The following is a 27891-nucleotide window of genomic DNA, read 5'->3' on the forward strand; positions in this document are numbered from 1 at the left end:
TCTCATTTACCCCTCTGAGCCTCAGTTTCCATACGTGTGACGTGAGGTCACTACCCCTGCTCTACCTCACCGGCTGCTGTGAGGACAAAATGCAAGAGCTGAGAGGCAAAAGGGCTTTGTAAGCTTTAAAGAGCTGTGCACCGTAGGTGCCTGTGTATCTACAGGTGGGTGAGAGCTATGCAACACCTCGAGTGGTAACTACAGCGGCCGTGCATTGAGCTGAGTGTTTAGCTAAGCACTTTATGTAGGTCGCATCATTGAATCTTCACACCACCCTCGGAGGAGGTATCACCGTCGCCCATTACACAGATGGAGAAACTGAGGTGAAGTGACTGCCCAAGATCACACGCCCTGTAAGTGGCAGACCCAGGACTGTAGAGCTGCAAGGCTGGTGCTCTGAGTCACCAGGGAAGCCCGACAGAGGAGGTCCTGGAAGATGATCTGCGTGGCCAGGAGGCAGAGGGAGTGAGGGAGGCTCACAAAGGAAGCCTCTTGTTGGCCCAGTGGCTCTCCTCCCCTCCTCTCTGATGGACAATTAGTTCTGCTTTGGCTCCGCCAGGATCTTTAACAAGCCAAGGCACGTCAGAGGAAGTTCATGGTTACATAAGGGGAAATTGCCTGGAGTCCTTCCCTGTCTTAGGAGAGGCGCTGGAATGGCTGTCTCAGGCTCATGACCCCCCACGTCACTGTCTGGAGTGCTTTACTGCCTCCTCTTAACCCCTCGGGCCCTCCTGTCCTTACTCCTTTCCACCCTTCCCCCACACCCGCCCCTCACTCACTCCCTTCTGCTCCTTCTTCACATCCAGGTCTCAGGCACCAAGAAGAGCCCAGCATGGGAGCCTTCCAGGGCCCCCTGCCTTGCAGGACCCCGGGCCTAAAACCTTCCTGCCCCACAATAAAGAGGCTATTGACCTTCTGTGGTTTGCCAGGCACACTGATATCCAGCCACATCCAAGCTGTGTGACCTCGGGCAAGTTCCTTAACCTCCCCCCCGCCCCCCCCCCCGTGCCTCGGTTTCCTCACCTGTAAAATGAGAACAATGAGTTAATATTTGCAAAGCATTTAGAAGAAATGTATGTGGCATATAGTAAGCTCTACTTAATTTAAATTCATTAATTTAAACAAAGTTAGAAATCTTTATAACAACTTTGCAAAGTAAGAATTACCAGCTCTATTTAACTGTTTGGTAACCAGGACTCAGAGAGAATTGCTTTTGTTAGTTCATTTATCAACAGGCATTTATTGAGCACCTACTATGTGCCAGGCCAAAGTTTGCTACTTGCGCACATTATCTCAGTTAATCCTCACTATGTCAGGAGGTGTTAGTGTCCCCCAACATTTCCAAACACCCTTGGGGGGCAGTACTACCCTGGTTGAGACTTCTGGCTGTTTATTGTTTGTCTCCCCACCAGCACATGATCAGCTGGAGAGCAAAGATCCCATGTTTTATCACTGCTGTATTTCAGCCCATGGTGCAGATTAAGTGCTCAGTAAATATCTGCTGAGAGATGGAATAAAAGTTTCTCTAGTTTACAAGCGAGGAAACTGAAGTTCAGATAAATGAATGATTTGCCCAGGATCACACAGCTGCTTAGTGGCAGAGCTGAAACTCGACTTACATCTGACCGCTCAAAAGCCTGTGTTCTCACCGTGACACTGATTCTTCCCACGTGGAAGCCCTTTGTGGGGAGGAAGAAGAGGTCTGAGCTTGGTGCAGACTCGAGATGGAGGCTTATAGATGCCTGGGGGCAGAGCTGGCGGCCAAGATCCCCATAGCCTTCTTCATTGAGAGCCCTGGTCCCTCCTGCCTCCAACTTACCCCTCAGGCCACTGGCAATTCTGGTCGGGGAAGTGGAACATCAGGTCCCTCATCAAGAAGGGGGGCCAGCCAAGCTTCAAAAAGTCCAGACACAGAAACTGCCATGCTCAGCCTCTTGGCCTCCTGGCTGCATGCAGACTCATGTGGGACTCAAAGTGAGAGAGAAGGGGTCGCTGTGGTGGAGGGGCCAAGGAGCCAGAGAAGGGTGGGCCAGGGCCTTGGACCATCAGAGTTAGAGAGGACTTCAGAGAGCAAGTCCGACCCCTTCTTACTACCGGTTCTCTGAGACCCAGAGAAGGCAGAAAGGAGACAGAGCCCCACGTTCACTGAGTGTCCACTAGGACCAGGCAGAGTGCCAGGCTCTCTCACATTTGTTATAGCAGCAACTGTGCGCCCAGGAGACACCTCCACAGTCAGGGTTCTCGAGAGCCAGAGGAGAGCCTGCACGAGCAGGTGTTCAGAAATGTTTGCTGAGTACCTGAACGAAGGAGTTATTCAGTTCTCAGAATGATCTGGTGAGGTAGGAATTATTATGCTATTGAGGAAACTGAGACTCAGAAAGGAGGGCACTGACAACAGCATCAAATGCTGCCAAAAAATGATCTCTGGATGCCAGAAACCCTGTTGAGAGCATGTAGGGAGGGGACCAGATGGCAGTGGGCTGGGGAGTGAAGGCGGTGAGAAAGGAGTCTCTATGAGTTGCACGCAGCTCTTCAAGGAGAGGCTGAACACATGAGACAGAGAGTGAGAGAAAGCCTTCTCTGCAATAACATAGACACCGGGCGAGCTATTGCTGTGCTTTGTTAACACGGGGAAGCTTGGACGGGCGTTGGGACTGGTTGGATGGAGCCAGTAGAGACATGCCGGAGATTCCCTGGGGCCCTTTATCTGGGTTCAGGGAGCAGCTCCCTGAAGGTGGTCAGTGAGCTGGGCATGAAGGTTCACTTCTTGGTAGAGACCCCTGCTGTGCTCAGACGAGTCGGAGGAAGGGAATTAACACACACGGAGACCACACTGTGGGCCAGGCACGATGCCGGGCACTTCACTGACGCAATCTCCTGTATTCCTCAAAGCAGCCCTGGGAGGAAGGGAAGTCCCACCTTCGTTTTACAGAAGAGCAGTAACTAATCCACCAGGCCTTCATTCGTTCGTTCATGCATTCGTTCATTCATTCATTCATTCACCAGATGCTGCTTCAACCCCTACTGGTCAGACACGGCACGAGATGGGTGGTGGGTGGGACTGGACGTGCCACGGAGCCCTACCATCCTCCACCAGCTGCTTTACCTCTTGCGCATTCGCTTCTCTGCCTACAAAATGGAGCCGCTACTGCTCTCTGAAGATTGTGAAATTAGGTGAAATAGCATAGTGCACATTGTTGATGTGCCACCTGTGTCCTCCTGCTCACCTGGCAGAACCTGCAGAAAGTAAAAGTTCCTGGTGCACCAGGCTTCCTACGACTCTGCCTGAGGGCATCACTGGCTGCCAGGCACTGAGCCACCGCTGGGAGGCCACCAATGAGGGAGCTGCTGCACTGGGAGGCGACCCTCAGCTCCTGAGGGACAGTGGACATTGGTGGATAAATGTCCCTTGGTGGGAGTCTGCAGGGCATTCAGCGGTTTTATGGCGGGACCCCAGCAGATGAGCTCCAGCTGCCCCGGGGTCACCCGCCCATCAGCACACGTTTGTTGGTGTTCCTCCCCACTCCCTTACCGCGTTTCCTTGACTCACCTCCCATATAAACTTCCTTGCTCTGTCAGCTCTGGGGCAAACCCGGCCTGGCACAGGTGATGACATTCAGTGAAAGTTGTTTAGCTCCATGCTCACTTTCACTTTTACAGAATCAGACATTGAGAGCATGGTCAGCGTCGTCCAAGAGCGGGTGTGGGCTAGTGACCTGGGGGCAGGGGGAGGGGCGGGGGAGGGGCGCCGGGAGAGGGAGGGGAAGCAGGACCCCGAGCCCTAGGGCACTTACTGCAGGCAGGGCCACCTGGAAGCCGGGTTAATCACCGCACAGCACTGCACATGAAGTTGTTATGAAGTTATGAAGTTGTTGTCTTGTCTTCCAGGTTCTGTGCCCCATTTTCAATCCGTGTCCCAAATCCCATGCTCCAACTCAGGGTTCCGTGTTCAACATATTAGGCCTCAAGCCCAAATTCTATGTTCCTTGTTGCAAACACCCCCACCATCACCTCCCTCCTCTCCTTCCAGGTTCCTTGCGGTCGGCCAGCCGGAGGTGAAGTTCCCCTGCATCCAGGCAGAGGAGCTGATGCAGGCTCACTGCCCTCCCAGCTGGACAGTGCGGTTCTCCACCCAGCCCAGCGTGCCCACCTGGCTGCGGTGCTGAGCGCTGAGATCCAAACCTGGTCAAGGCTGTCACCCTGCCCCGCTACAAACTCGTGTGGTCTTTCAGCATCAGAAGCAAGGGGCAGGATGGTGTGGTGGTCTCCAGACAGAGCCTATGGGGCCTGTACAGACAGCTTTGCCACCTCCCACTCTGTGAACCCTACGCTCTTCTGCATGGCGCTGGTGCACACCATCTATGTGGAGTGAGCTCCATGGGATGAGGGGTCTGGGACCCACGTGGGGCCTCATTCTAGAGCCTGGCCCCAAAAATTCAGCCCCTAGCCCACGAGTGACCTGTCAGAGCAGTGCCCACAACTCATGGTCAATGAAAAGAAAACGAGCATGATGCATCTACATTCACCCTCCTCAGGCCACCCAGACCACACACTGTTGAGTGCCTTTGCCTCTGGCTGGAATTATGTCAGCCACGTGCGGCTCCCAGCTGGCTGTACAGATCAGAAGCTCTGGGGGGCAGCTATATATGTCTTTGATTAATAAAAAATGGGAGATAAATTAATAATGACTTAATACATGCAATTTGGGATCAAAATCTTCCAAAGCATGGGGAAAAATAACAAAAAGGAGAGTTCCTGAAAGTGAAAAGTTTAAGAACACATGCTGCCCTCAGAGGCCAGCCACGGGCCGACACCATTGAGAAGGGCCAACAGGGAGAGGGCAGGAGGGGACCGGGGTGTAACACCCACTATGTGCCAAGTGCCGTTCTTGGGCATTGCACATGCTTCCTTCATCCTCACACAACCCTGGGAATGTGTGTCACACACACACACACACCCCATTGTGTAGACAAGTAAACGGCGGCTTGGAGAGGCCAAGTTACTTGCTTTGAATACTTACAGAATCAGTAAGAGATCTGAACCTAGGTCAGCCTCATATAAAAAGGAACACAATTTTTAAAAAGGAGAGAAGAATCCCACCTGTGGTGTCTGGAAAGTCACTCTGGTTTGTGTTTACAAGAAAAAGAAGAGGGACAAGCAGAAGGAACAGCATGTAAGCTACAAGTGTTGGGCGTTGTGCTATTGCTGCTGTATCTAGACCAGGCCAGCACACAGTAGGTGCTCACAAATGAGACACTGGAAAGCTTGGAGGCATAAAGGGACATAGCAAATCCTGAGGTGGGGAGAGGGAATGAATGTTTTTAAGCCCCTAGCTGCTGAAGCACTTTGAGCAGGTATATTTAATCTATTTTTTTTCGTCTTTAATTATGGAGCATAATAAAGCAGAATCAGTGTATGAACAGGCCGCAGTACAGGACCCTTGATGTGCTTGCAGGCAAACAAGACAGGCTGAGAAGTGCAGCAACAGAACGCATGAGACTCTCACTAATCTCGCCTGGAGTGGCAGAAGCAGGCAGTGACTTCCGAGAGGCAGTGACACTGAGCTGAGCCCTTAGGAGATAAGGAGGCCAAGGTGAGTGGCAACAGGAGGAGGGCAGGATGGCCCAGGCAGAGGAAGCAGCCAATGTGAAGGAAATGGCTGATGCAAGAGAACAAGTTTGGAACATTAAGAGTTGGGGGTGGGGGGTGGGGAGGGCAAGGGGTCAGTATCACGAAACAAGTCTGTAAAGGCAAACAGCTGAGAGGCTATATCCTAAGGGTAGCAGGGAACCACTGGAGGATCTTAAGCAAGGGAGTGACAGGCTCAGATTTGTGTGTGTTAGAAAAAGTGGTCTGAGTGAGCTCGAGGTCTGTGCCTACTATCGACACTAAAGCACTGTACACTTAAACATGTGTTAAGAGGGTAATCTCATGTTAAGTGTTCTCACCACAGTAAAATCGGTCTGGCCACAGTGTGAAGCGGGTGTGGGGGAGAGGCTGGAGGCTAGGAGACCAGTGAGGGGAATGCGTGAGTGGTGCAGGCACAACGTGGTGAGGGCTGGACTGAGGCACATCTCATTTTTGTTGCCATGACCCTGACTGCACACCTCCCATGACCTGCTACGGGGGCATTATCAGGAAAGATGGCAGAAATGGGCCAGCTGATGGGAACACCCCCAATTCAAAGAGGCCCATCCTCACACATTCCAACCAGTCCTCTTCTTGGACTCACTTAGCATCTTGAGAGGCATGGCACCAGCAACGAGCTCTCAAATTTCCAGATGATATGAGCCCCTTGGCACCACTGTCCCATGATAAGAGACCCACCAGTACCCAAGCTGCGCAGATCCCACATGGAGTAAGGGGAAGAGGAGGGTGATACTGTAGGGCAAGATGGGCTGCTGGTTATCACTAGGTGGCCTTGTCTAATATCTACACATCAAATACCTAACGGGACAAAGACAGACACACAAGAACTGCCCCAGACTCCCCACCCCTTAAATGGGGACACCCCCATCACCCTTATGAATGAGGATATCATCTTTGAAGCCTCTGCCCTCTGTGCGGGCACGTGTCCTGGCCTCTCCCAGGCTGGGCTAACCCTTGCTGTCCAAGCTCCTAGCACCTCACACATTCCTGTCTAGAACACGCATCCCTAGAATTACTGGTTTCATGTCTGCTCTCCTTCCCAGAGGAGCTCACTAGAACTGCACCTGCCTTTCACTGTTGTTTCCTCAGTGCCCAGAACAGAGTTTGGCTCATAACAGGCCCTCCAGCAGTACCTGTGAGGAGAACCAATAAGATGTGCTGAGGGGGAGGAGAGCAAGGAGGAAGACGCCCAGATTTCCAAGGCCCTGAGAGAGGATATATGTCTTGCCCAAGTCACAGGCAAGGCCAAAGGAGATCACAGCTCCTGCTGGAACCTCTGACTCAGGGCAGGGCCTTCCCACACATCACACTGTGCTAAACAGAGGTGCTGCGACCGCCCAGCGTTTCCCAAAGCATATTCCATGGATCGCTGGTCTTAAAAGACTCTAGTGGATAAAAATGTTCTACAGTTAACTTAGCTTGGGACACTCTAGGTTAAACAAAATTAAAAGTTTCTTTACTGCTGGACTTTCAGAGCCTTTAATATACTCATGTACATATATGATTCTCAGTGAAGGTCACAGTCAGTATTCCCCACATCCATTTGACCATGGAATTCCACCTGTGAAACAGTTTGAAACCTTTGGCACCATCCCCAACTGCTTGTCATGATTATTTACTGGACATGGCACAGCACAGATTTGTTGCAACTTTTTGGGCAGTACAAGGAAAGGCTTTTTTCACAAACCAAAATTAATCCAAGCCCAAGACATAAATGGGATAAAAATGAAACTGCTCCGGTTGAAAGGGGTCCTGGAGATCCCACGTGGTCATCCCGTCACTTCTGCCACGCCAGGAACCCTCGTGTCTCATGGAGCCCAGTTTGAAAACCACTGACTGGTACAGGACTCTGAGCACAGGATGCCATCCGGAGATCTGCTTCTGGTGCTGGCCCTGCTGTGAACTGTTGTCCCTTGGTCAGGTTACTTGGCCCTCATTGGGGCCTCGGTTTTCCCATCGATACAATGAGTCTAGCAGACTAGATGCTCTCTGGAGTCCTGAACTTCAATCTCTGACATGATGAGGACTGTGATTCTATGACTGTAAAATTCTAACTGGATGATTCTATGGTTCTCTCATTCTGAGATTCCATGACTTAACATTCTGATTCTGGGACTGTCTGTAGCCAGCCTGAGCTGGTGCAGCGCACTGGAGCATGGCTGTGAAAAGCAGAATTCATTAACTGCAGTGCGCTGCCCAGGGGCGCTGGCTTCCCTGGGGAGGGCAAGCCCCTTGCAGGATGGAAGGGGCGGGGTGCGGAGAGGGGTGGGTGGATCAGAATGAGCATCCACTCAGTGGGCAGAGCAGGGAGAAGGACCCAGGTCTCCTGACTCCTGCTCTATCTTTAGATCTCCATAGCAACCGTCACCAGGGCACCAGAGCTGAAGGGAGGGCAGAGCTGGCTGCCTGCAGGAGGGAGGGGCGTTTGCATCTATGCCTCTTTTGCTGGAAAAAGGATTCTCGGCTGGGCTCTTGAGCCAGGGAAGGGAGACTGAGAGTGAAGCCATTCGAAGCAGGAAAGGCCCAAAAACAAAGGTAACCCAAGGCCCCACCTCGCTCTGGGAATGTGGTCAGGTCACAGAACCCAAGACCTTCCTTGTGTTTGGCTCATGGCACTGGAGGTACATAAGGCCTCCAGAGAGCTCTCAGCCGCCCCTATGGTCATTCCCTGAACATTTAACATACACCTCCTCTGAGCCAGCCCTTTGGGAACACAGGGATTCTCAGCCTCCAGGGGAAGCAGGCATGGTCTGATGGGAGCCCCGCATAACCCTATAATCTAAGGAAGCAGGGGAGCTCTTCTAGCCCCTCTTCCTACCAACTCCTACTCATCCTGGGGCTCAGCCTGAACCAGGATTCCTCCGAGAAGTCCTCCATGACTCCCAGGCTGGTTACTCTCCTCTCCAGGCTCCTGCAGCCCCATCTTCCCTCCACACAACAGGATGCCTGCCTAAGGGAGTCAGAAGATGAGGAACAGGTGCACAGAGGTAAAGAAATCTGCCCAAGGTCACCTGGCAAGTTAGTGGTGGTCTTCTGTCCACGTTTTCTGATTCCAGTCTGTGCTCCTCCATGAGTAGGCCCCTGGCCTGGACTTTGGGAGGGAGGCCAGGCCTAGAAGAGGAAGTAGGAGTCCTCAGCCAGGCCTGCATGCAGGAGGCACCTGGCCATGTCCTTGGTAAACTCAGCCGAGCCACAGACCAATGCAAATGGCTTTCTCCGACAAGAGCCAACCAGCTCTTCAATCAGGTCCTGGCCCAGGCGGCCAAAGCGGGTCTTCTCCCGGTAACTCCAGGGAAGCTGCTCTGGGGAGTTCTCCTGTAATGATGAGAAACAGTGGGGGTGATGACCGGGAGTCCCCAGAGTTCATGCAGCCAGCTCTCTGCCAAATGAGGAAACTGAGGCAGGGTGGTGGAAAGGCAACCTTCACCTGGCCCTACCACAAGCCAGGTACTTGCTCACACTGGGCCTCAGTATCCTCACCATGAGCCTACGGGTAGCTAGTTACCCTCCTACAACAGGGGAGGCACAGGGAGGAGGGACATTCCCCAGGTCACACAATGAGGCAGGGGCAGTGGCAGGACTAGAACCCAGGACCCAATGTTTCTCACTGCCTCTTGGGGGCCACTGTACTTGTCACCCTGGGGAAGTGTTTTCTCTGCATTGCTGTGGGTCTCCTAGCATCTTTCCAAGGTTGTCTATACCATTCCCCTTGGACCATAACTGTTGTTCATTTGTTTTAAGGTTTCAGTTAACTTGTGGGTTTCTCAGTATCTACTGAGTGATCACTCTGTGCTAGGTCTGGGGACAGAGCAGTTGCTCTAAACAGGAAAGGTTCCTGGCGTCATCCTGCCTGTGGTGTCAGAGATCCCAGCATCAGTGCCTCAACCAAGAGAGGAGTCTATTCTCTCACAGAAAAAGGCTGGCGTAGTTCAGTGCCCGGGGGACCCAGGCCTCCGGCTCTCTTTCTGCTCTTCCAGCCTCAGTGGTGGCTTCCAGCATCAGGATCACAAAAGAAAAGAACAGCCGCCAGCTGACTTGGAGGACTTCCTTTTAAATAAACATTTCATTGAAGTATAATATATGTACAGAAAATTGTAGAACTCATTAAGTATACATAGTTTGAAGAACTTTAGCAAAGAGACGAACTCATGTAACCAGCACCCAAAACAAACAAACAAAAAACAGCAGAATGAGACTATTGACTATTCAAACCTGTGCACACCCAGTTAAGGTGGCTTCTAGTTCCTAGGGCTAAGCAGAGGCCAGAAGGGGGGGTGGGGGGGTGGAATCTGGGCTTTGCTGCCACTTCCTGGCTGAGTGACAGTGACCTCTCTGAGCTACTGTGATGAGAGTGGAGTGATGGGAAAACCCTGGTAGAGGCTCCATGAGCACAGGCCTCTAATCTCAGGTGCATTCCCAGGGCCTTGGAGCCCACCTCACAGAGCTGACAGGTACTGACAAGGGCATCTTCTCTTGAGGGTCTAGCCCTTTCCAGCTCCCTCCAGGCTCTGACATACCCGATAGGCCCTTGAAGGCAGGACCTCTCCTCCCCATTGCCTCCTTCCCTCAGGCCAGTTAGGTTCACTCAGCCCTTCTCAATTGCACACCCAGAGACGCAATGGGTCTGGTTACCGCTCAGGTGGGGAGAGGACTCAAGTGGGGAGAGGACTCAGGTGGGGAGAGGACGGGTAAACAATGATAGCTGATGGTGCCCTAGGGTAGGTGCTGGAGAGCCCAGGCCTGTAGCAGCAGAAACATCTACACCAGCCTGGGGGCTCAGGGAAAGCTTCCAAATGGAATTACACCTCCACAGAGAGATGTGAAGGATGAGGAGGGGAGGGTGAAGAAGTGGGGAGAAGTGGCCCTGGCAAGGGGAACGGTGGTGAGCAAAGGCCCACCAGCCAGAAAAGCACAGCACATTTGCAACCACAGCAGACCAGTGACACCAGAACACAGCGAGCAGAGAAGGCAGGCTGGAGTCAGGCCACAGAGGCCTGGCACAGCCAGCAGGCTTGAAGGTTGTCCTGAGAGCAGTAGGGAGCCAGGGAAGGGCTAGAGGCAGGGGGGTGGTGTGGTCAGAGCTGCCATTCCAGCCGCAGGATGAAGGACAAATGAACAGGGGGTGTCTGGAGAAGGCAGATGCTTGAAGATGCAAGCTGTCACTGGCTGTCCTGGCTGTCCCTGCAGACAGGCAGGAGAGGGTGTATCCTGAGCGGAGGGAGTGCAGACAAGTAGGAGGTACCTCTCCACTGTCCCTGCCACTGATGGCTAGCCCATTCACCTGCCCCATCCCGGGCCACTGGCATCATTCAAGCCCCAGCCCAGGGCTGAAGGCCCTCTATTGCTAGTGAACTTTAAGTACCCACAAGCCCAAGCTTAGCTGCCATCCCCTCTGTGAAGCCCTGCCTGCTTGCTGCAGCATCCTGAACATCCTCAGCAGCACCCATCCTGTGCTGTATTATACTGATAAGCAGTAGGAGCAGGGCCTCTGGAGTAGGACCACCAGGGTTCACACTCAGTTCTCCACCAACTCATTGTTACCTTAGGCAAGGTTCTTAAATCTCCCTGTGCCTCAGCTTCCACATCTGTACAATAGGCATGATGGCAGGATTAACCTCCTAAGATTGTGGTGGGGAGATACAGGAGTTAATACACGTAAAATGCTTAGAACAGTGCCAGGCACAGAGAAAGTGCTCAGTGAAAGAGAGCCATTGTCAGCCATCCCTGTGGCTGTCTCGCCATATACAGGTGAATACCTGGAGGGCAGAGAGCAGGTCATCTTCATTTTTTTTTTTTTTTTTTAATATATCTTTATTGATTTCAGAGAGAGGAAAGGAGAGGGAGAGGGAGAGCTAGAAACATCAATGATGAGAGAGTCATTGATCGGCTGCAGCCCGCAACCCAGGCATGTGCCCTGACCGGGAATCAAACCCTGATCGCCTGGATCCTAGGTCGACGCTTAACCGCTGAGCCACGCCCAGCCGGGCAGGTCATCTTCATTTTTATATCAGGCACCTGGCATGTGGTTGGGGAAAAGGAAGCCCGGGTGACTCTGCCAGGTGCCAGCTTCCTGCCCCATCATCTCCCACCTTCCTTGACCAGGCCCTTGGGCAGGGCTGAGGGTGCTGCTGGGTAGCAGTGGCCCTTCCCTTACTCCCACCCCCACTTCGGCTACACTCATTCCCCTGTCCTAGGCGCCGCTGCTACCAATGTTCACCAAGCATAAGCCTCTCGATGACTCTGTCCCATGGACAGGCCAGCAGACCCTGGCCAGTGGGGAACCCCAGACATTTGGCACTGGGAAGGGAAATACCTCCTTCCCAGTCACACCCCCACCCAGCCACATGTCGAGGATCACACAAGTCTTTATCTTTAGGGACCGGGTGGTCCAAAGTACAGGGCAATGAGGGTGACTCTGAGCAACAGAGAATGAAGGGAGGCACCAGCAGGGTACCCCAACCCAGGGGGTGCAGGAACAGAAATAAAGCTACCAACCAGGGGATAGCAGGTGAGCAAAGAGAGCTGAGGGCCTGGCTTGAGATAAGGGCATGATGCCCCCCCCCCCATGCTATGGCTCAGGGGAAGGGGCCCAGAAGGCCTGAGTGAATGAGGGGATGGGGAACCAGAGGGCAGAGGGTCAGAGGCAGAGTCACTTCCAGCTAGAGTACCTGCAGCCCAGAGTTGGAAAGCAGCTTTCCTCCCAGGCAGGCCAAAGTGACATGGTAGAGACCCTAAGAATGCAGTGGACTCAGATGGAGGGAGCATCTACTCTGTGTCTGGCACTGTGCTGAGCGCTGAGGGGACTGTGGTGACCCAGACAGGTGGTCCCTGCCTCAAAGAGCTTATTACAGCTTCAAGGACTCTGTGGCCTGGCCCACTGACTCCACAACCCAGCACCCAGCCCATATAACTGATGATGCCAGAGGGCAGATGGCAGGCAGCAAAGCATGATGGGTGAGAGCTAGAGCTCCGGAATCAGAGTCCCAGGCTCAAATCCTGGCTTTACCCCATCAAGCAGCAGGCACTGACTGGTACCTCCACCATTCTGAGCATGTTTCCTCATCTGCATGATGAATATGACAAGCACACAGTGGCAATTCCACCAGTGACAGGACTATCACAGCATGGGCGCAAAGGCCACAGCAGGGCTCAGGACAGGTGCAGGGGAGTGAAGAGTCTCAGTCTCACCCTGCGCTTACCTGGCTGAGAACAAAGAAGGTGCGGATATTCCAGAAACGGGCCTGCTCCTGCAGGAAGGTTTTCAGGTAGATGCTCTCAAAGGTCTTGAAGCAGCCAACCAGGGTGACAAAGGTCTCATCTTCCGCATTGTCTGTGATGCTGTGCAGGATGGGCACCATGGGGGCCAGGCCAGTACCTGCAGCCAGCATGAGCAGCTCACCGTACTGGGAAACAGGACAGGTATATGGGGATATGACCCCACCCACCCATCATGGGGCCTTTTCTTGGGCGTGCCTGAACCGATGGCACTGCTCCTCCCGGTGGTCATCTACCTAGGTGACCCTCTCTACCTCCTGCAGGAAACCACCCTTGCTTGTTCAAGTCTACAGCTTGGAGGTCTGTGTAACAGAAACCATGGACTCTGGGGGCTGAAAGGGAGCATAAGGGTGTAGCCCATCCTACAAGTGGTTTGTTTTCCTTCTGAAGCATCCCCATAATAGCACCTCTCTCGGAACTGTTGTGAGGATTAAAGGAGATGACATAAAGTGGAGCCCAGGGCTTACCAATGAGATCCCTTCCCCTTCCTGAGCCCCTACTGCCGGCCACGCCACCCAGCCCTGTATCCCTGCCCTCCCAGCCTTCCGGTCTTTGGCCTGCCGTGCTCCTCCCTCCCCCATTGCTGCTCAGGTTCTCCTCTGGTGAGCCTTCCCGGAGCCAGGGACAGCTGAGGGCTCGTTTTCCCACAGCCCCCTGTGGGCCCTGCCTCACAACATGGGCCATGCTGTGCTTTTGTCATCTGTTTGTGTGTCTGTCTCCCCATCAGACTGTGAACTTTTGGAGGACAGGGGCCTTGTCTGACCCACCTTGGGCCCCCTGGGTCCAGCATGGGCCTGGCCCTGGACGAATACCTGGGCATGTCTGTGGAAGAATGCACAGGTAGATGCTAATGTGTCAGTTCTCTGGGATGACCTGATGTCCATCTGCAATGAAGACAACTGCAGAGCAGCAAGACAGGGCCGGAAAGAGGGCCAGTGCACCCCAGCCTCCTCGGGGGCCAAGTGCCAATGTGAGACCCCATCTCTTCTTCCTCACTGCTGGGCCCTACATCTTCCCTACACAGGACATGCACGGGCTTTTCTGCGGTGCTCTGTGGGTGCAGAGCAGCAGCCACAAGGCACAGAGAGGCTCCACCGGGAAAAGGTGGTCAACACAACCTTCATCAGGTGCACCTCAAGGTTGGGAGGAAACGGACAGTCCTTAGTCCCTGCTCTCAAGGGCCTGGGGGACACAGGGCCATCCTCAGCTAAAAGGCAAGGCTAAGCATGGTTAGTACTAGGAGAATATTGTAGAAGAGTATTAAATTATGCACACCCCATGACTGTAAAACGATGAGGGTACAGTACCTAGGAGCTGCTGTGAGGATTAAACCAGTTACTACACAGTGAGTACTAGAATCAGAGCCTGGCACAGAGGAGGTGCCAGTGACATACATGTTTGATGTTACTATACACACATACGTGTGTGCACTTGCCCCCACTCGTGGAAGGGGATTTGGAAGGATATATGCAAGGGAGTGAGACTGATAAGCCCGGGTAGATGGCCTGCAGGTGTTCTTTATTTTCTTCTTACTGCCTCTCCATACCTGCTGATGTTTTTGGTAATGAACATGTATTGCATTTGTAATAAGGGGAAAAAACAATAAAAGCTATTTTTAAGTTAACCAAAAAAAATGGAGAGGAATGGCTCATTCTTTTCCACTTGCTTTTGTTTTGCTTTGTTTTCCTAATTATAAAGGCAATAGGTGTTCATCGTGGGGAATTTGGAAAGTATAATGAAGAAAATAAAAATCACCCATTATTTCATCACCCAGAGCTGCTATCATTTCATTGCATTTTCTTTTCATATTTTTTTCTGTGCATTTTAACTTAGTTTCCCAGCCTGTTGTCTATTCAGTTTTGTACCTAGTGTTTGTCACTTGATCTTATAACATAAACATATAAGATCATTTATAAACATAACTTAAAAATCCAGGATAATTCTTTTAAGTACCTGTAACCCAGTGTACTTAACTGCTCCCCTGCTGCTGAATACTCAGCTATCTCCGATGTCTTGCTTTCATAAGTAAGGCTGCAATGAACATGTGCAAGAGTCAGCATTTTGGATTCTTTCCACAGGACAGACTTCCAGAAGTGGAATTACTGGGTTGGAGATTCTTAAGACTCTTCATACTGCCGGACTGCTTTCCAGATATGCACCAACTGATGAGAACTTACTAATTCCTCCTGGGAGCATCAGGAGGCTCTGAACGTAGCATGAAGATAAGGAGAGCATTCCAGGCTGGAAGCAGTGGCCTCCAAGGCAGGGAGTCATGGGACTTATTTAGGGGCAGTCTTTATAGTCTTGCAACTGGAATATGAATATGGAAAGATATCTGACGGTGAGATGGGATAGGGGCCTTAAACACCAAGTGCATGAGTCTGAGTTTTCTAAGCAAAGGGCAGTCATGGACAGCTCTGGAGCCTGGGCAGGCAAGTTTGTTTCTTAGTGCCTATTCCATCTCCTCCCATGTCCAACCCCAAGGATACTCTAGGGCTTGTGTTGGGCTCAGGAAGAACGGCACAGTGAGATTCAGCAACCTGAAGCTGCAGTCCCAGAGGCTAAACTGGGGCACTGGGAGGAGGGGTCTCCTGAGGACCCAGTATGCTGGCACTCACCTGGTTTGGTTTATAGAAGAAGTTTCCAAAAGGTCCTCGCCAGAAAGCCATGTCTCCTGTTCTCAAGGACTCAACATACTGGGACATCAGCCCAATCTGGTAACACTAGGAGCAAACACAGGGAAACCTCACTGGGACAGGCACATGCTGCCAATACAAACCACATCAGCCATTCCCGTGGAGCCCTTTTTGCAATGCCCTGTGCTTTTCACGTGTTATCTCATTTAATCCTCCTAATCATCCCGCAAAATTGGTACTGTCATTCCCAATTTTCAGAGGAGGCCCAGAAGCTTGGACAGAAGGGAAATGGTGAAGCTGGATGAGAATCCATAGGACCTCCAGCTTTAACTACAGAGATCTCAAACCCAAATAACTCAGAGCCCATACAGGTAACATAACTAAGTGAAGAACTGGATATGAGATGATTGATGACAACACTCAGTCTCAGTCTCAGTCTCAGAGGGCAGCAGGGACCAGTGGGGACTGTGGCAAATTAGGGAGTGAATGCTCCTTTTAAAGGAAGAAGCCACTTTGTAGATTCCAGTACATAGTTTGTGGGGCTGATGATGCTACGTCTTCTGATTTTCCATAGGAGCAAAACATCCATATTTTTATGTAAAATCTCCCATTTTTGAAATGTCAGCAATTAAGTCAAAATTTTAGAACACTATACAGGTCAAAATCAAATACATTTGCTGGCTGGAGTCAGTGGGTAGGCCACTGATGTGAAATCTCTGCATTACCCAGCACTGTTTCCTGGCTGGATGAAAAAAATGAAGGAGGTGGAGGAAATTCCTCCATGGGGGGGGGGGGGCAGTCTACATTTCCTGGGGGCCTGCCCACTCTGTGCCAGGCACTATGCTGAGGCTGCAGGGGAGACAGCTGGACCTGAAGCTCCATGAAGGCAGCCAGTGCCTGAACCATGGAAAGGACTTAATAAATATATGAATGAATGAATGAATCAATCAATCAGATGTAGGCTCTCCCTTTAAGGAGCTCACAGTCTAAGAGGAACCTGTCTCAGACATACACAAGGTAGAGGCTACCTAATGCTCCATGAGAAGAATAAAGTGCTGGGAGAACACTAAGGAGGTACAGTCACTTCCAATGGAGCAGGACCAAGGATAGCTTCCTGGCAGAGGAAGCATTTGAGCTGGACCCTGAAGACCGGTTAAGATAGAATTCACTGGGAATGGGAGGAAGAGGGCAGAGAGGATTCTGGGCGTCAGGTATGGTATAGTCAGGGGTAGGACGGCCCAGGTCATGTGCTGGGAACAGCAAGTGGACACAGTAGGGTGGGGGTGAGAGGGAAGCACTGGACAATAGGACTGAAAGGGTGTTTGATATGAGATTACAACCAGGCTTGAGATTATAACCAGACTTTGGTCACCCACAGCCACCTCTGGCACCATCCCTGACTTCCGTGGACCCATATGAATAAAGCAAGGAAAGTTCTCGGCTCACCTGGAAGAGGTCTGGGAGGGAGGCTACAGTTCTCCTAACTTGCTGGAGGCTGTGGCTCAGAGCACACCTTGTTTTCTGGCCCCGGTCTCAGGGGAGGCACAGCCCATACAGAGCCTGACTCAATACAGACCAGTTAAACAAGACTGACACTGAACTTTTGTTCTTCCACTGAAAATTATACTACCCAAGGAGCCTTGGGACAATGACATATCTGAGCATCAGCTTCTTCATCTATAAAATGGGGATAATATGATCTACTCTGTAGGGTGTTTATGAGGTTGAAACGAAACAATGAAAATAAAGAGCCAGAGGCAGTGCCCGTTTCCCAGAAGGTAGGTGCCTGAGAAATAGGAGTTCCTCCTTCCCGTCTACAAGGGAGGGTAAACCTAAGAAACCCGTCTGCCTTCCCAATTTGCAAAGACATTTCCAGATCTTCCTAGCCAGCGGCTCAGGGATAATTAAGCATCCCTCTAAAGAGAGGCTTTCCGGGAAATGAAGGAGCAAATCAGCCTTGCAGCTGGGAGAGAACTGTCTCCAGGCTTATCCTTTCAACAGAAACACACCCAGACAAGCAGCTTGGGGAAGCAGGCCATTTGGAGAGGATTTGTGGAATCTCCCAGACAAACAGTTGTGCAGAGAAGGGATCCCATCCAAGCTTATGTGTGAGGGAGTAAACACTCAGGCTCTGAAGGCAGGCAGGGAAGGTAGAAGCCAGAGACGCTGCTGGGGTCTTGGAGTGAGGAGGCCAGGGCTCACCACCAGCCACACTTCTTAGTAACTGTGGAGCTTCGGGTTCTCCTGGGGTCTCTGCTTTCTTATCAATGAAATGGGGATAATAATTCCTGTCCTACAGGGGAGATAAAGGGATGTGAAAGCTATTCTTAAACACTGGTGTTCCCTAGGATTCCATTTGGGAAATAATGATCTAGAGCTATATTTTAGGTTGACCCATATGAAACTGCTGTTTCTCTCTGTAAGTCAAAAATATTAGAGAATCAGCAATTCCATGTAGTTCCACCTAATTATTTTTTCCACATAATTGGACCTTCATGACTTCTTATGTATCTGGTGCCTATTCTTTGGGCCTCTGGGGTACTTTGTATCCAACCCACTTTATTCATCTTAGCTCTGCCAACTCCCTCACCACCTTGTGTGCCCCACAAGCACCTTTCCTCCTGCCATTCAGACTGGGAATAGTTCCCACAAGACCCTGTTCTGTTCCACCCTTCCCTGCCTTTGCTTATTCGTCCCCTTGGCCTGGATGCCATTCCCTGCCCCTGCCGATTTCCACTCCTCCTTTAAGACCCAACTCAAATACCCTGACCCTGCCCACCTTCCCGAGGGGACATCAGTTTAGTTTGGTCCACAAGGCGCTCTGCATCCCACCCTTTCCTTGCATGCCCCCTTCTGATCCAGGACAAAGGATAAACAGTCCTCCATCGCACATGCTGTTCCCAGCACTTAGAGCTTCCGCCCACATTTCCCTCTGGTGCCCACTCCTTTACTTAGACATACAGCTCAAACAAGCACCTTCTGCTGGGAGTCCCAGCCTGCTTTCCCACAGTTCCAGCCATCTTAAGTGGGACTGGGGCCTCCTGCCATGGTGTTTATCACACTGTACTGTTCCGGCTGCTCCTGTCTGAGGACAGGCTCCACGCCAGATGCATCTGGACCCCCATGCCCAGCACGCAATACTGCTGTGCAGCCTGGGTCCCCCTTCCCCCAGGCTCAGTGCTCACTCTCCGACAGGCAAGAAAATGAGAAGGAGCAGCTTTCACTTGCTCAGTCTGAGCCTCCTTTTCAAAAAATCTGTCAGGAATAAGCCCTCTGTCAGTGGTTGAGCAGCCCCCTTCACCAGGAAAGGAGATGGGAGAGGGCCTTCTTCACTGTCCCCACTCTTCCCTCGAGCCAGCATCCTTCCACGTGAACACTGGCTTTTCCCACATTGGTGGGAACTGCCCCACCCCAACCAAGAGAGCGAATGGGGGCTCCAGTCCACAGCATCTCAATGCGTTGTCCATGTAAGTCAGCTCACCTTGATTAAAACCTCAAAGTATCCTTCTGCATTGGCAGGGCTGATGGGTGTGTAGGCTCTCTGAATTTCTAAGCCATCTACTATCCCCCTGGGAAAGAGAAGCACTCAGTCAGGCAGGCAGACAGTCATTCAACAAACCCATATACGTATCCATTCTGCCAGGCTGGTGAAAGTGAAGGTGGGGCCTGGTCATCCCCAGTGATGCTCACTAAGGGGCAAGCAAGTGGGAGCAGGAAAAAAGATCACTGAATGTGGCCAGAGTGGTTCAGCTGGTTGAGCATAGTCCTGTATACCGAAAGGTTGCCAGATCGATTCCTGGTCAGGGCACATACCCAAGCTGTGGGTTTGATCCCTGGGTGGGGCACATACAGAAGGCAACCAATCAATGTTTCTCTCTCTCCCTTTCTTTTTCCCTCTTTCTTAGCATGTCCTCAAGTGAGGATTAAAAAACGCAAAAGTGTAAAAAGAGCTGAGTTCCCAGGCAGGTCATTAGTACCTCGGTTGCCCCTTTTATAAAATGGGGCCAACCATCTTTGTCCCTGTTGTGCAGTTCCACTGGGATTACAGATGGGCAAGTGCTTCCAGAGTACATTAATGATGTGAGCTGTTTTTAGGACATCACTGTGGGTTTTTCCTGACCTCTTCTCAACCACAAAATCATAAAAACAACTGTTTTTAACAAGTTGTTTATTAAACACTTACCACCATGTGCCAGGATCATCAGAATTGGAAGGATCCTCAAAGTGCCCTAGCCCAAAGCCGGACCCCATGCATAAATCCTCTCCACAATGTTGTCAACAGGGGGCAGGATGATCATCATGATAATAGCAACCTTGTTGTCTTACATGCCTACTATACACCAAGCATGTTATATGCATTATCTTATTTAATTCAAATAACCACCCAAATGAAAAACCCACGGCTTACAGAAGGAAAGCCACTTGCCCAAGGTCACACAGCTAGAATTCACCGTAGCTCTGACTGCAGAACCAAGTTTCTCACCACTACTCCTCAGAGCTTCCTGGAAGTACCCAAGCGCTCCTTTCTAGAGTCCTATAATGTATGCAAAGATTTTTTAGAAAGGCCCTGTCCTAATACATCAAAAGCTGGGGAGCTGAACAGAAATATTCAATAAATGCTTGTGGAACAAATGAGGAAATAACAAACAGAACACATGATGTGGCTGGGATGCAAACAGCACAGTGACATTTGCTACAACAGAGGCAAAACTGACATGCTACAGAGGGAGCAACCACTCTCACTGGGGGCACCAGGAACCTCAGGAGGCCTCCTCAAGCTGCAATTTAAAGGATTAGCAGACCACTGACAGGTGAGAATGGGGACAGGAAAGGAAGTAATTCCAGGCAGGGGAATAGCCTGGGCAAAAGCTGAGAGGTAGGATAAGGTAGGGCAGGAACTGGTGAGTGGATCAGGAGGCTGGAACAAGGGGTGCATATGCAGCAGGGGGAGGGAGAAGAACTTGGTGGGAAAGGAAGCTGGGAGCCTGGATTAGGAAGTCATTGTGGAGGCATCACAGAGCACAGAAGGTGTTGCAACAGGGAGTGACATGGTCAGCTGCATGTGTTAGGAATGTCACTAGAGTGGCAGAGAGGGTAGAGGAAGTGAGGGAGTTCCTGATTTATGGGTGATTGGTTGCATGGGGCTGTGATCTGCCCTCTGGCCCCTCTCATCCATTGGAATGGCGAGCTTAAAGGATAGCCAGCCAGGTCACAGCCAGACTGAGCTGGGCACAAACACCAGGGGTCAGTGCAAGGCAAGTGGCCAGAGTGTGACCAGTAATATGCCCTCTCCTGGTTTTCCTCGTCCTCTTGCTACACCTTCTGTCTCCTTTGCTGGCTCTTCCTCTTGCCAATACCATAAATGCTCGAGCAGCCAGGGTTTGATTCCCCGCCCTTCCCAAGTGTTGTCCAGATAGATGCCAATGATCCCATATCCATGTCCGCAGCTCAGATCTCTTTGCTAGGCTTCATCCCCACAGAGTTGACTGCCTGGCAGAAGCCTCCATCTGGAGGTCCCAAAGGATCTTGTCCCTGGGCAGGTGAAGGTGGGGACAGAGGCAGAAGGACAGTACACAAGAGGGCTGGGAGGAAGAAGGAATTTCAGAGGAGTGGTTAAGAGTATAACTCAGGAGCTGGGCTGTCTGAGTTCAAATCCTGACTCCATGACTTACTAGCTGTGTGATACTGGGCAAGTTCTCAATGACAGTGCCCTTTCTATCAACTGGTGCTAATCATATTAGGTTAATACCACAAGTTCTAGAGCCACATTGCCTGCCTTCAAATCCTGGCTCCAACATTTCCTGACTGTGTGACCTTGGGCAAGTCACAGAACCTCTGGCTTCAGTTTCTTCTCGGGTCTGATAGTGGTACCTAGCACTCAGGATTTTGTGAGAATTAAATGAGTTCATATGCACACTCACACAGAACTCGGGCTTGGATAGTATGTGCTATAAAAGTGTTTGCTGTTATTCTAATTAATTATGAAAATGTATTCTCTAGTTCAATCCCAAGAACCCTCTGAGTAATGTATTACTATGTCTATTTTGAGATGGCTAGTAGGGGGTTAAGCAGCTGTCCTAGGCCACACAGCTAGCAAATGGCAAAGCAGGGCTGCAAAGCTCTGATCCTCCCACTACCTGAGTGTACCGTAGGACAAGGTGCTGGCCAGGCCGCAGGCCGAGTTGGCTGTTCCCGGGTAGTGCAAACCGGACACAGTAGGTGTCCTCAGTGAGTTTGTCCATGGCACTGATGCGGAAAGCCAGGAACGTCTCTGGGCTCAGTTTGGAGGGGTGGCTCTGCAACAGGAAAATAGCCAACAGCTAGAAGCTGGGGCTCAAGAAACATGCAGGCATCCACAGCATCCACTCACTTTCTCCAAGGAGAGGCTATCCCGCTGGTGAGTTTTTTCTTATAATAGAGAGTAGTCCCACCTTCCCTTTCATGCTCTGATCTAAGAATGCCAGAGCACTTTACACTGTGCTCTACCCTACTCTTAAGCCTTCCATGGCTCCCCTCTGCCCAGGATAAAGTGCAGGACTCTTAGCTGGACACTCCAGAGCCCTGTGGATGACCCTCAGGCCTCATTTTACCTCCCATGTGTCAGATGCCAGACTCTTCTCCATTCTCCCAAGAACACCCTGCTGCCTCCTCCCTGTGACCCTTTATTTGCCTAAGCTAGGCCCTCTGTCCAGAACACTCATCTGCAATGTATGAATGACCCACCCATCTTTCAAACCTGCTAAAATCCACATTTGCAAAATTTAAAAATTGATGAGCCCATAAAGATTATCTAACCTAATATCCTTATTTTACATGTGGGAAAACTGAGGCCTGGGTGGTAGTGACTTACTTATCCAAGGTCACACCATGAGCAGGGACTCAAAGCCATGTCTTCTAAGTCTCAGCCCACGGCCCTTGACATTCCACCCCACCTGCACCTCCTCCAGGAAGTCTTCTCTGAGTGCCATAACTCATGAATCTCTCTCCTGTAAAATGCCCACACCCAGTTCACTCCTGGAAGTGCCCCACATACCCAGCTCAGGGCCAGGCTTTGAATCTGGATCTGTCTACTTCCACTAAGCACACTCTTTCCTCTGCTGTACAGAGTCAGGGGAAGCTTCCCCGAGCAGGTACACTGCACAGGGCTGAAGCCAGATAGATGCTGCCACTCTTGTCTGAGAAGTCTCTTACCTGGGACTCCTTGCCTCTTAGCAGGCTTCTGTCCTTGCTGGCTTGGGCTGCCTCCCACCTCGCCAGGTCTTGGTTATAGAGGTCAAACACACAGGGGGAGCAGCCACTGCCACAGCACTGGGAGGGCAAGGGCTCCACAGGCCGAAGCTGCAGCCAGGCTTCCTCATCATCGTGCTCCTCCCTCCCGGCCATCATCAGAGGGCTGGGGCAGCCTGCGAGGGACAGCTGGTGCTCTTTCCGGAGCAGGCCTGACTGTGAGAGTCACAGCCCCAGCCACGTTCCTGGCCAATCCAAAAGACAGAAACATGTGGTTACCATCTGGTGGCCTCGACTCCTCCCATCCTCCCAAGGCTTGCAGGTGCGGAGTTCTGGGTGAGCCCCGAGGACGGGGTAAATCACCCCGGGGTCTGGTGCCTGGAGAGGGAGGCAGGCAAACAAGACAAACAATCAGAACAGGCAACCACGGTCTCCTGACCTTTTCCTGTGCTGAGTGCTGGATTAAGCACTTTACATAGAAACTCTTGTCGAATTTTTAAAATATTTTAAATGATGAAGTAAAGCACGTATGTATAATGTAATTATTATAAAAATTATAAGAACTAAATTTAAATGTTATCAAAGAACACCTTTGTAACTACCATTCAGTCGAGTAAAAAGAACCTTGCCAGTATCCCAGAAGCCACTTATACGTGTCCCCTCCCGATCACACTCCCCTGCCCCTGTAATCACCACCTCGGCTTTTGATGCAGTCATCCCCTTGCTTTCCTCAGTATTGTCTCCTTGTTTGCAGCCCTCACCACTACAGTTCAGCTCTGCCCAGTCTGCACCTCTACAAATCATTTGAATGCTTTTTACCTATACAGAATCACATGAGTGCATTCCTCTGCGTCTGCTTGCTTTCATTCAGCACTGCTGGTGAATCACCCGCCCAACTGCTACATCTCATTTAATCTGTACAACAAGGCCCGTATTAGAGGTGTCATTCTATAGGCAGGGACACTGGGGCCTGGAAAGGGCCACACAGGTCCTACAATGGTGGCACTGGGATTTTAACCTGGTCTGTCTGATTTCAAAGCATATTGTTCTTCAGCCACAAGAAAACGGGATGGGGAGGCTGTGGGGGTCCCGGTGAGAGGTGATGAGGACCTGGACCGAGAGGCTTCAGAAAGAATGACTGGAAAGGGGTCACCTAGAGAAGTACTGAAGAGAGAACTAATAGGACAGAGAGACTGACTAGATGTGAGGTGAGGGAGTAAGAGGAACAGAAAGGTCGAAGAGACATTCAGGTGTCTGGTTTGGATGCCTGGGTGGACAGTGGGCTCTAGAGAAGTTGAGTTTTAGGAAAAAGAGGGAATGGCGGGGGAATGATAAGTTCAGTTTGAGGTATGCTGAGTGCTCATGGAGCATCCAAGAGCAAAATCCAGCTGTCAGCTGGATTAAACAGGTCGGAGTACATAAGTCTGGAGATGGAGGTCCTCACACCAAGGGAGGCATGAGTGGGTAGAGGAAGAGAACAGGAGGCTGGGACCTTCTGTGCGGGCCTCCTTGGCTTCCCTTCTGCAAGCACTCACTGCACTTGGTCCTGCCCTGGTCATCATAGGTGTTCAATAAGTATTCTTCAGATGAATGAATCTCTACCTTACAGCATTTCACACTGCTCCAAAATTCATGTCTACATGTCTTCCTCCTTTTTGAAACTGTGAACTCCTTGAGGGTAGAGACTTGTTCTTTATTCATTTTATGAAACAGCCCAGGGTATATTTTAAAGTGTGTGGGAAGGAAGGGAGGGAGGGGAAGGAAAGGGGACAGGGAGGGGAAGGGGAGGGGAAGGGGAAGGGGAAGGGGAAGAGGAAGGGGAAGGGAAAGGAAGGGAAGGGAGTGGAACTTGGTCTCAGGGCTGTGAGGTAAACATAGTCTGAAAGAGTTCAGGGAGAAAAAGTTATATGGCCATGATTTAGAGATGTTTCTGTGAAAGTAGTTTGGGATTCATCAAGGTTATCTGTATTTATATGTGGAGCTCCACAGTCTATGTAGAAATAGACCTGATTGTCTGACCTATTAGCAAACTATTCATTTAAAATTCCACAGGCAAATCAAATCTTGCCTAACAGAACTGAGGGGAAATCTCATGTCATAGAGTATTATTTGATATAAAGATCATTACTCTAAAATGCAACTACCTATAAGAGTTCCAGCCTCTGGCTTCCTCTCGTTCATTCCTGCCATAGACATTTACTAATAGGGGCTGCTGAAGAAGTGCTGGGATGCAGAGGTGAGTGACATTTGTCTCTGCTCTGGAGGAGCTCCTGGCCTAGTGGGAGAGTCATCCACTAAACAGATAAAACCATTATAAGAATAGATGCCACTAACTGAGCCAGTCTATGCAAAGCACTTTGCACTGCCTCTCTCAATCCTTGTTCTTCATTTCACGGAAAAGAAAACTGAGGCCCAGGTTAGGAAGCCAGAAGTGGTGAGGTTAGTAGGTTAGTATGCACAACTGGGTCTCTTATGTCTACAGGCTAGTGCTCTTTCTCACTAGATTTCATACTTCTGGAGAGCAGGGGGAGGGTGTCTTCATCTCCATTTCCCAGTGCCTGGCCACTGGGCTGGCACAGAACAGGGGTCCAACTTGCCAAACTGTCACTGAATTTCATGGGCACCCTGGTGCCTCCACTGGCACTAATGGCACTAACTTCATTTGTGCATAAAGTGCTAGGATCAAGGTGTGGGCCAAGACTATAGAAGGGCAGAGGGCTAAAGCACAGGACCCAGAAGTCCTGTTTATTGGTTACCAATTACTTCCCAGGAATCTTAGGGAGAAAAAACCATATTGACTTGTTGTGCCACCCGTTTATGCATTTGTTGGTTGATTCTTGTATGTGCCCTGACCAGGGGACTCAAACCTGCAACCTTGGTGTATTCAGGACAATGTTCTGATCAACTGAGCTACCAGGCCAGGACCTTCCCAAGGAATCTTAATTGTTAGTATCTTTTCCACTTTTCCTGCTTTCCACATCCATTTACACTGGAGCTCCCCACAGGCCCAAAGGATGTGCTTCTAGTCTCTCTACACCATCCATCCGTGCACCTGCCACCAGCTCTGATCACACCAGTCCCCTGCTTAGCAACTTCTAACAGCTCCCCATTGCCTACTGGATGGAATCCAATCTTCTTGCATGATGCCCAAGGCTCTTCCTGATCAGAGCTTGTCCAAATTTTCTTATCACTTACTAATATTGGTTTTAGAAGGGCAGCCCCCCTGTATGCAATAAATCTCTTATAGAGGAAAGGGTTTGGCTTCAGAAAACCTGGGTCTGCTGCTGGTACTGTGACTTCAGGAAGGCTTAGCAGGCTGGGACCCCCTTGAAGGCAAGGGTGGTGTCTTATTCTTTCTGTATTCTACCACCAAGCACAGGCCTGGCATTTGGAAGACTCTGGTGAGTAGTGAGTGCTCACTCAGTTTAGAAATAAAGTCTGGGAGCCAGGCACAGGGCTAGGTGCTGGGATACAGCGGAGGTAAACAGGACATGGGCTCCATCTTCACAGAGCTTGCAGCCTAGCATGGCGTTACATCAATCTGACCCACTTTTATTGCATGTTATGTGCCAGGTATCTATATGAAGGAATGAGGTCTGGTCCCCTTTCTGCTGATTTCTTACTCTCTGCGATTTTTGCAAGATAAAGTGAAGTGAAAGAACTCTGTAACTGTAAGAAGCCTATACATTGTAAGGGTCATTCCTATCAGTCTTTGCCTTAAATTTACCTTTTCCATGTTTTAATAATCCCACTTTCTCTGGTATTTTGGAAACTGGTGGAGTAAGTTGGCCATGTCAGTCGCGAATTTTATTATTTTTAATATTTTTTTTATTGATTTCAGAGAGAGAGGAAGGGGGAGGGAGAGAAAGATAGAAACATCAATGATGAGTCATTGATCAGCTGCCTCCTGCACATACGCTGCTGGGGATCCAGCCTGCAACCCCAGCATGTGCCCTCACCAGGAAACGATCCTGGATCTCCTGGATCACAGATCGATGCTCAACTCCTGAGCCACACCAGCCGGGCTCAGTCATGAATTTTAAAGATCTGGTTCATGCCTCCTCTCCGTCTCTACCTTTTCAGTCTAAGAGGCACCACCTGTAAGCCATCCTTTGATACATGTTGGTGCCTCTGCTGGATGACTCTCCTCACCCTTCAGGCCTTGCTTAAAGGTCACCTACCCTCAGAGGCCCTCCGTGAACCTCCCCTTTCTCATTGTCTATCATGTACACTACTTGCTTCTATTAGCACTCATTTATTAAACATGTATTCCCTGTGACAGGCACTGTTCTAGGGGTGGGGGATAAATCAGTGAAGAAACACACACCCCTGCACTCATGGAGCTCACATTCTAGTGACAGTCATTAAATAACATCAACATGGAAAACATATAGTATGCTTCTGTTAAATGCTAAAGAGGAAAACAGGAAAGGGATAGGAAGTGTATGTTCCAACTGCTTATTTGTTTACTTGCTGTTTCTCCCACTAAACTGTAAGCTCCACATAGCACGTCTATTTTATTCACAAACGCAAACAATGCTCAGCACAGTGCCTGATACGCAGTGGGCATCTGATAAATAGGTGTTGCTCAAAGAGCAAAGGGACGCCTCTCCATCGCTCTGGCCTTGCTTCCAGGAGGCGGAAAGGAAAATCCCGAGGAAAAGGAGGAAAGGAACTCACTCTCGGCGCTGGGGAAGAGGTGTACAGTACGAGCCGTGGCGCTGGTGTGGAGGGAAGGGCCACTCTCAGGCTTAGGACAGGGACGCGGTAAAGTGCCCGCAGCTGAGAGAAGTGGGTGGCGAGGAAAGGAAACTTACAGCGCACCCACTGAGCGCCGGCGCCCTGCACAGGTACGCTGGCGTAGGCACTTCTAGCCCTGTTTCTACAGCAGGGGACTCTGGGGCTCAGAGGAAAGCGCCTTGCCCAAGCTACAACTGCCCATTAGAGGCGCAGGCTCCTCAGAGTTCAGGTTTGAAGTCCAGCTGTTCTCCTAATCCCGTCCCGGTCCCAGTCGCCACCACTCACCTACAGCGCTTCAGTTCCCATGAGGACCCTTCCTGTTCCCTCCCTCCCCCGAGGGTGGGGCAAGACAAGGAAGCCCTGA

At 50.8% G+C, this 27891-nt stretch overlaps 1 protein-coding gene across 2 annotated transcripts; it reads right to left on the reverse strand.

The window, feature by feature from the left end:
* Positions 1-7107: 7107 nt before the first annotated feature.
* CYB5RL (cytochrome b5 reductase like) lies at positions 7108-27851 on the reverse strand. Of its 2 annotated transcripts, none has more exons than XM_081144284.1 (7): positions 27813-27850; positions 22752-23032; positions 21708-21856; positions 19042-19129; positions 15543-15647; positions 12849-13052; positions 7108-8964 (listed from the first exon to the last, which is right to left on the reverse strand). In XM_081144284.1, the coding sequence occupies exons 2-7, from the start codon at positions 22944-22946 to the stop codon at positions 8761-8763; spliced, it is 945 nt and encodes a 314-aa protein (XP_081000410.1). In that variant the 5' UTR covers positions 22947-23032; positions 27813-27850; the 3' UTR covers positions 7108-8760. The 2 variants fall into 2 exon arrangements, with proteins under 2 accessions (XP_081000410.1, XP_081000411.1); XM_081144285.1 differs by having other exon boundaries at positions 7114-8964; positions 22752-23165; positions 27813-27851.
* Between the last annotated feature and the right edge of the window lie 40 nt (positions 27852-27891).

Source organism: Miniopterus schreibersii (genome assembly GCF_964146895.1).
Source record: "Miniopterus schreibersii genome assembly, chromosome: 8".
Lineage (NCBI taxonomy): Eukaryota > Metazoa > Chordata > Mammalia > Chiroptera > Miniopteridae > Miniopterus > Miniopterus schreibersii.